Here is a 9,266-nt window from a genome sequence, read left to right as displayed (position 1 = left end):
TCAGATTTACTCTGTCTTTCTAAATTCAGAAAAAAAAAATTTGTCTCGTTTGTTTCACCTTCCTTCAGATTATTCTCTTTCATAAGTTTTCATTATGAACTAATTGTGTCTCAGATTTACTCTGTCTTTCTAAATTCAGAAAAAAAAAATTGTCTCGTTTGTTTCACCTTCCTTTCTCTCATGAGCAAAAAAAAGGAGCCGACTCTGGTATTTGCCAAAAGGTCATTCATCCAGTTTTGTTTTGAAGCACCTTAAATTGTGCGTCTGATCAGGTTATTTCCTTCTTCTTATTGCTTAGCTTTGGATTTGGCCTGTAGCCATTTCCCGCAGCTTGTTTATTGAGCAAGACTTACGTTCTTGTTAGGAAGAGGCAGGAGAGACATTTAGACTTCTTCGGCACAGCAACAGTAACACTACTAACCATGTTTCAAATTTTGCTCATCCTCCTGGTGACTTGGACTGGATCCTGTCTTTGTGGTAACGTGCTTGTCTGGCCCATGGAAACCAGCCACTGGCTGAACGCAAAAAATATTATTGAAGAATTAATCGGAAAAGGTCATAATGTGACTGCCTTGCTAACCACAGCTTCAATCTTTGGAGTAAATAATCAACCAGCGCGCATGAAGACAGAAATGGTGGAGGTTCCAAGTGGACCAGAAGACATAGAGACAATGATCGATGTTATGCTGAAGTTGTGGATGTATGAGAAACCCTATCTATCTGCATGGGAGTTCTATGAAAGAATTAAAGTCATTATGTCCAATATGATCACCTCTAACAAGGAAATCCTCAATGCTATGTTAGGGAATGCAGGATTATTGGACAAACTGAGACAATCAAAGTTTGACATCATCCTTGCTGATCCAGTAGTTGTCGGAGGAGAACTGTTGGCTTTACAACTTGGGATTCCTTTTGTCTACACCCTAAGATTCTCCCCAGCTTCTGCAATGGAGAGAAAGTGCGGTCAATTACCAAGTCCTCCTTCATATGTACCTGCTACTTTGTCAGAGCTTCCTAGTTCAATGACCTTTACACAGCGAATTAACAACCTCCTCTCCTACAGCATTCAGGATTTGATCTTTTCCACATTTTGGGGACAATGGGATTCATATTACAGTGAGATTTTAGGTAAGGATTTCAGTTTTATAAATGTTATGGGAGTGCATGAATAGAATTTTAATTTACAATATCATGAATATAAGAAAAATAGGACATTCTCTGACTTAACATGAGTATGAATTAGCAAATGGATTTGCAAGCAAGAAGCTTTTGTAAATGTAATTTGAAGTGTATGTATTTGAAGTGTATGGCTTTTGTCTGCATTGGTTTTAACACAACAAAACAAAATCCAGGAATCAGATCCTGATTTTCCCAATTACAACCCATAACGTGATATGATTCGGCTTTGCCTTGGAGAGAATCAAGTTGCTGCAGTGTTCTCTTTTTAGTGCAAGAAATGGTTTTGAAACAGAAAGGCATTTTTGTTTATTCTTAACTAAACTTTTAAGTTCTTTCCTTTTTCTCTCCACTGTTCGATGAAATGTTCGAAGTTTTAATCAAATTTTTGGAAGTTAATGGCTAAAACAAAGGTTTGTGAAGAAAAGGAAGAGTAATTATTCTTGAGCCAACATTTCTTCCCTCAGCACCAGGTTGAGAAAGGAGGGAGGAGGGGATGCAATTTCATGCCACCGTATCAGTTTGCATTACTGTTCAGACTTTTCACAATTTTGTTTCGGCTGGTGAAGGATGAAATGTAGAAACCAGCATGAATTGAATCAGTGACTGATTAAGCTTGTTGATGAATTTGTTGTCAGCTCATCAAGGGCCAGTTTGCTATTTTTGCAGGAATGCAAAGGATCCATTCTGGATCTGGAACAAGTGGAAAGGTATGACTGAACAATGGGAAACCAATTAAAGCCATGTAATTGAATTAGGTGGGCCTATAAAAGGATCCAAAGATAAGGGGAGGTATTGGCTGAACAGAATTAATTGAGCAAATTATCTATGCATTCTTGGTCATGAATGAAGTGATGCTCCTGGGATGAGACTTGGTAAGATGGTGGCAATTCAGTAGAACTACTGTGGATGGCTCTGCCTAACAGCCAAGGTATATTGGTGTTTTATACCTGCCCAATTTATATGGAGGAATTGTTAAAACCTTACAGAACACATATTCATTGACAATTTGGAGTGGGAAGGATGTCAAAAGGGAAAGGAGCGAACAAATAGCGGCAGGGATGACACTCCCTGGCAGCACTGGACACACCAAAGGCCGCAGCAGTGGCCTCTCCTGAACCCCTGGGGGACCTGACGGATTCTCAGGAATTAGCGGTGGTGATGGCAAGATTTACCACAAAGGTTGAAGCTGCAATGGCGGAGACCTGTGCCCAGATCCAACCCATCGCATCTATTCTGCAGAAGCATGAACGGGAGCTTCAGGGCCTCGGAGTGGATGGAGGAGACGGAGGATCGAACCATGGCCTCGGAAGTGGCAATCGAGTCCTCATCCGGTCGGATCTAGACACTGGAGCAGGAAGTGTGGGCCTTGCGAGGTCGATCACAAGGTCGATGTCCTCAAAATTGTGGTTGGAGGACGAATCTTTAGATTGACGGGCTCCTGGAAGGTGAAGATGGTGGGCAATCAGTCAGCTTCTTTGAACACTGACTGCTGCAGTTCCTGGGCCTTCAAATTGAGTCCAGCCGGCTGCAGATTAAAAGGGCCTATAGGGTCACAGCGCACAGGACTGGGCCGGTACGGTACCCCCACCGGTCCTAGTGCACTTCCTCACATACAAGGACAAGCAAAGAGTGATAGAAGCTTCCAGATTATTGGGGAAAGATCCTTGCTGTGCAAGGGGTCAAAAATCACATTTTTCCAGGATTTCTCAGCTGCTGTAATTCAAAAGAGGAAGTCCTTCGATGAAGGTAAAAAGAGGCTGAGGAATCTGGGTATCCAGTATTCCATGAGGCACCCGACAGTGCTCCGTTTCAGCCATGAGAACTCAGTTTATACGTTTGACTCGGTGGATAAAGCCAAGAACTTTGTAGACACTTTAAAATAGAACGATTGGTCTGAAGAATATGATTAATGTTCGTCCGCTCTTCCTTCCTTCTTTCCCTGCTTTTTCCCTTTTTTTCTTTCCCTGATAATTTAAAAAAAAATCTTGGAATAAGTTGTTCCTATTATATTTTTATAACTAGATTTTATCATGGGACATTTTGTGGGTGCCCTCTATTGTTTTCCCTTTTAGTCACACGTAGGGGTGACATGGAGCCAGGAATGGGCAGAGTGCTTATCCTGACTGCCTTCCTTTACTAACTTAAGGATCATCTTGTTTATTTACTTTTTTTTGCCTAAGGCTGGGGTACAGTCCAGGCCTGAAGGAGCTGTGAAGGAGGGGACGGGTAGGATGAGTGCCCCCTATAGGCAGGGGAGAGAGTCTCCCATTCAAGGTTTTATAGTTGATTTTCTTTAGTTTTTTTGGCAGCAATAGTTGTTTGTAGTTTTTACATACAAAATTCTGTGACTGTATGAGTCTTCATTTACTTGTGCACGGTGCATTTCAAGCTGGGTTCTCCCTCCCAGGACACTTGCACCAATCAACTGCACCACCCCATGGCCCAACATTTCAACTCCCCCCTCCACTCTGCTGAGGACATGCAGGTCCTGGGCCTCCTCCACCACCACTCCCTCACCACCCGACGCCTCAAGGAAGAACGCCTCATCTTCCACCTCGGAACACTTCAACCCCAGGGCATCAATGCGGACTTCACCTGTTTCCTCACTTCCCCCTCCCCCTCACCTTACCCCAATTCTAACCTTCTAGCTCAGCACCATCCTCATGACCTGCCAATCTTCCTTCCCACCTATCCACTCCACCCTCCTCTCTGACCTATCCCCACCTCTATCCACCTATTGTACTCTTCACCCCGGAGGCTCCCTGCCTTCAATCCTGATGGAGGGCTTTTTGCCCAAAATGTCAATTTTCCTGCTCCTTAGATGCTGCCTGACATGTTGTACTTTTCCAGCATCACTCTAACCTAGACTCTGATTTCCAGCATCTGCAGTCCTCACTTTTGCCAAGGTTGATGCAAGGTCAGGTCTCGTCAATTACAAAGTTGTGTGGGTGAGGCAGTACTGTTCAAACTTGTGGATCACCTGAAAGCTGTTACCTTGCAAAACAGGTAGGAGCAAAACACATCTGGCCCCTCAGAACAGCCAGAAGGCCTGTCAGACCCTGTAGGTTCTTCCCCCTCTGTCCAGTGTTGAGCAAACCTCAGAGTCTCAGTTGGATACAGCCTCGATACCATTACCGCTAGAAAAGAGGAGGAAGCTCTCCCGACCTGCTCCAGATGCAAGAGGCAGGCTGTGATCCAGTAAGCACTGCACATGTCAAGAGTCCATACCAGAGGAACTGGATTTGGGGCGAAAACATTGGAGGAACAGCTGCAAGCCAAAGACCAGGCCTACATCCCCAGACTTAGTGGGGATGGGATGAAGTGAGTGGAATCAGATTGACCTCACTGACTGAGGTCATTGACCTGGGCCAATCAGGAAAGCCCAGGCTGACCAAAATAACCAGGAGACTCGGGGGGGGGGTTTAAGAAAAGAAAAGGGAAAAGAAAGAGAAGAAAAAAAATATAACCAGGAGACTAGAATCTCTTCAGTCACAAAAAAAATATAAATGGTAGATTTAGAAACTCCTCAGTAAAAAAAATAACCAAGAGAATCTCCTCAGTTCAGGGACTGACTCTGGGCTGGCTGGCATTACAGTCAGTATGTTACTGTTAGTTTCTGCTTCCCTTTTGTTTTGGAGGGGGAAACCTGATTCCTGAACTGGCTGAAATATTTAGCCAGTTTGTTAACTTGCAATCCTCTTTTTTTTTTAAACCCCCACACTACCACCTAAGTGCGGTAGTGCTTATTTTATCCCCAGCACCCATGGAACTTGCAATCCTCTTAGTGAGGACTGATTGTTAAACTCCTGATGCATGTAATGTGTTTCAGGTGAAACTCAGTTCTCATTAGGGGATTGTTGTTTCACTGGCTGGTTACAGCCTTTGTCCTTTTCTCAAAAAGAGTAACACAATGTTAATTTTGTGGTAGGGCTTAGCCCTTGGACTGTAGTTTTCTTTGTTTTTTTTGTATGTCTTCACTTTTTTGATTGGTGTTTTGACTGAGCCCTGTGGAAGACATACATTTTACCAGAGGAGCTGTTCCTGTGAGGAGGCCTAGCCCTGGGACTGGGCCTCTGAAGATTGAACACCTGTGCGTGTGTGTGTGCTGGGAGGTGAGCAGTTGCTGTATCCTGGAGTTCGGGAGAACACCTTTCCTTCGGGAGTGGACCAAACCCCTGTGAGTTAACTGCACCTGTACTATGTTCCTGTGAGAGGGCCTGGTTTTCCAAGCCTGGGCCAGGACTCATGGAGACTGAACACCTGTGTGCTGTGCATTTGCTGCCTTCAGGAGTGGGCTCCGCCCTTGGTTGCGGACTCTGTTTTTAGCAACGGATTCTGCAGTTTGGAGTGGACTCTATTTCTGACAATGCACATTGTGTACTGGAGTGGACTCTTCCTGGAAATGGATTGTATATTTGGACTGTGTACCAGAAAGGACTTTTATTTTTGTAACTAACTGCATTATGGTGTTTCCTGGGTCTATCACCCGCACTGTCTTGCATGTCCCTGAGTCTGGCAGGTCTTGCTGGGAGGCTCATGGGCCGTCCTGAAAGCTGTCACCCCGAGAGCCGGAGGGTGGGTGGGCCATCCTGTGAACCTGAAGGTTGGTAGGCTGTCCAGAAAACCGGAGGGTGGGTAGGCCACCCTGATGCCAGTCGCCCTGAGAGACAGATGGTGGGTAGGCTGTTCTGAGCACCGTCGTCCTGAGAAGGGGTAACCGGGACAGGTTGTCCTAGAGGTGGTCGAAAGGTGTCAGAGCAGCCAAGAGCCAGAAGGTGTGTAGGGGCGGGCTGAGATCCGGAAGGCTTGTGGGCTACCCTGCACACTGTCATCCCAGGGAAGGGGGATGGGCTGTCCTAGAGGTGGCTGGAAGGTGTGCCAGGATAGCCCACTGGCCGGATGGTGCATCGGGGTGGGTGAGAGCCCAATGGTACATAGGGGCAGACCGAGAGCCAGAAGGCAGGTAGCCGTCCTCAGCAATGTCACCCCAGGCAGGTACTGGGGCGGGCTGTCCCAGAGGTGGTCGAAAGGTGCTGAGGCTTGTTAGTGAAGCCGCAAGGTGTGTAGGCTGTCCTCCGTGCTGTCACCCTGGGCGGGTACCGGGGCGGGCTGTCCTAGAGGTGGTAGAAAGGTATGCCAGGGCAGACCGAGAACTGGAAGGGGCATGGGGTGGACCGAGAGCCGGAAGGTGCGTGGGGTGGGCTGCTTTAGTGGCCGGAAGATGGGAGGGACGGGAGCTTGCTATGTCTGTATTGTATGCACCGTTCATGTAACTGGATTGTCCTTTTATGTACAAATGTCATTGTCACTGTCTTTTAAATGTGAAACTGGGATTTGAGGTTTGTCCTCATCTCCCTGTAAATTGGTTGAACTGTAGGGTTTGGGGTCTGGCTTTGCTGCTCCTCGCCCTTGTAAAATTGCTGTTGTATACAGCTGTAAATATTAACTGTTTTTGGTAAACTGTTTTGTAATTTGTTTAATAAAAAAAGTTATAACCAGGAGACTAGAATCTCTTCAGTCACAAAAAATATATAAATGGTAGATTTAGAAACTCATCAGCAGTAAAAAAATTAACCAGGAGAATCTCTTCAGTTCAGGGACTGACTGTGCTGGCTGGTGTTAGTCAGTATGTTACTGTTGGTTTCTGCTACTTTTTTTTTTTTGGAGGGGGAAACCTGATCTCTGAACCGGCTGAATTATTTAGCCAGTTTGTTAACTGGCAATCCTTTTAGTGAGGACTGATTGTTAAACTCCTGATGCACATAATGTTTCAGGTGTAATTCAGTTCTCATTAGGGGATTGTTGTTTCACTGGCTGGTTACAGCCTTTGCGTTACTCCTTTCTCAAAAATAAAAAAAATGTTGTTTTTTTTTGTGGCAGGGCTTAGCCCTTGGACTGTAGTTTTCTTTACTTTTTGTATGTATCCTCACTGTTTTTGGTGTTTGGACTGAGCCCTTGTGGAAGACATGCATTTTACCAGAGGAGCTGTACCTGTGGGGAGGCCTAACCCTGGGACTGGGCCCTCTGAAGATTGAACACCTGTGTGTGTGCTGGGAGGTGAGCACTTGCTGTCTCCTGGAGTTCTGGAGAAGATCTTGCCTTCAGGAGTGGACCAAACCCCTGTGAGTTAACTGCACCTTTTAAAATGTACTGTGTTCTTGTGAATGGCCCTGGCTCTCCAAGGATGTGCCAGGACTCCATGGAGACTGAACACCTGTGATGTGGGGTTTGCATTGGCTGCCTTTGGGAGTGGACTTTGCAGCTTGGAGTGGACTCCATTTTGGACAATGCATCTGAAACTGGAGTAGACTCCATTCCTGCGAATGGACTCTACATTTTAGAAGACTCTATATCTGGACTCTGCACCAGAAAGGACTCTTCTTTTTGTCATTAACTGTGTATTGTGGTGTTTGTTGGGTCGATCACCTGCACTGTCTTGTATGTCCCTGGGTCTGGCAGGCCTTACTGTGAGCTGGGAGGCTCATGGGTCGTCCTGAAAGCTGTCACCCCGAGAGCCGGAGGGTGGTTGGGCCATCCTGTGAACCTGAAGGTTGGTAGGCTGTCCCGAAAGCCGGAGGGTGGGTAGGCCACCCTGATGCTAGTTGCCCCGACAGCCAGATGGTGGGTAGGCCGTTCTGAGCACTGTCGTCCCGAGAAGGAGTAATTGGGACGGGCTGTCCTAGAGGTGGTGGAAAGGTGCTCAGGGTGGTTAGTGAAGCCGGAAGGTGGCTGTCATCACGGGCAGCTACCGGGGCGGGCTGTCCTAGAGGAGGGCGGACCGAGAGCCAGAAGGTGGGTAGGGGCGGGCTGCCTTAGAGTGGTTGGAAGGTGGGAGGGACGGGAGCTTTTTGGGTCTGTATTGTCTGCACTTTTGTATGTAACAGTATTGTCGCATGTACAAATGTCATTGTTGCTGTCTTTTATATGTGGAACTGGGATTTGTGTTTTGTCCTCATCTCTCTGTAAACTGGTTGAACGGTAGGGTTTGGGGCCTGGCTTTGCTGCTCCTCTCCCTTGTAAAATTGCTGTTGTATACAGCTGTAAATATTAACTGTTTTTGGTAAACTGTTTTGTAATTTGTTTAATAAAATATTATAACCAGGAGACTAGAATCTCTTCAGTCACGAAAAAAAACATAAATGGTAGATTTAGAAACTCCTCAGTTTAAAAAAAAAAATTAACCAGGAGAATCTCCTCAGTTCAGGGACTGACTCTGAGCTGGCTGGCCACAGGCAATGTACTGTGCACAAGTAAATAAAGGGTAACTTGGTGAGGGCATACCAGCCTCTGTGCAGTTATTTCACAATGGTACTCGCAAACCTGAATTTTTCTTATTTTAAAGGTAAATATAAGGTGTAACGTTGCAGATGCAATTTGATTGGTCAAACTACCAGATTTAAAGTAAAACACACTTTAGCCATCCACTGTTGTTAAAATGCAGCAAAAAGAATTAGAATTATTTAACTCTTTTGGAAAACTTAACAGATTAATAGATACAATAACTATTAATTATTAACTGTTCCAATATAGCAACATCCCATAAGTACACCCTGAGCAAAATGCAAATTCAGAAAACAGATTGGTTCACATGCAGCTCCTGTATCAGGGAAAGAACTCCCAGCTTTTGGCTGTAACAGAGAGAGGGGGGAAAAGTTAGCTTCCAGATCCTCAAGACCCCAACAGCATCTGCTGAAAACTAAAATTAAAAATCCTGGTTCTGTGGAAACCTGACCACTCCCATTTAGGGTGCTACTGTTGCTCTGTATTGAAGAAAAACTAAAGGCCTCACAAATTGTTTACTCTCGGCTCTGTACGATACCCCTGCCTCAAAACCTCTCTTCAAAAAAAAACCAGGACAAAATACACCTCTTAAAGCCACAGTATCATCACAATCAACAAGTTCCTAATGGTGGTAACATGTGCAACTAGATTCTGGATTAGTGGTGCTGGAAGAGCACAGCAGTTGAAGCTCCTCAGATGCTGCCTGAACTGCTGTGCTCTTCCAGCACCACTAATCCAGAATCTGGTTTCCAGCATCTGCAGTCATTGTTTTTACCTCAAATGTACAACTAGAGACCAGTGATGTA

The 9,266-nt window shown here is 45.5% G+C and overlaps 1 protein-coding gene across 1 annotated transcript in view; it reads left to right on the top strand.

Annotated features, from left to right (window-relative positions):
- Positions 1 to 397: 397 nt before the first annotated feature.
- The window catches only part of ugt2a5 (UDP glucuronosyltransferase 2 family, polypeptide A5), a 106,712-nt gene continuing 97,843 nt past the window's right edge, over positions 398 to 9,266 (top strand). The window contains exon 1 of the mRNA XM_043720775.1: positions 398 to 1,128. Within this exon, the coding sequence (XP_043576710.1) occupies positions 423 to 1,128 (706 nt within the window). The 5' untranslated portion in view covers positions 398 to 422. The remainder of the gene's footprint in view (positions 1,129 to 9,266) is intronic.

Source organism: Chiloscyllium plagiosum, chromosome 2 (genome assembly GCF_004010195.1).
Source record: "Chiloscyllium plagiosum isolate BGI_BamShark_2017 chromosome 2, ASM401019v2, whole genome shotgun sequence".
Taxonomy (NCBI): Eukaryota; Metazoa; Chordata; class Chondrichthyes; order Orectolobiformes; family Hemiscylliidae; genus Chiloscyllium; species Chiloscyllium plagiosum.
The sequence above is the reverse complement of the archived record's forward strand: the minus strand, read 5'-3'. Positions and strand labels throughout refer to the sequence as shown.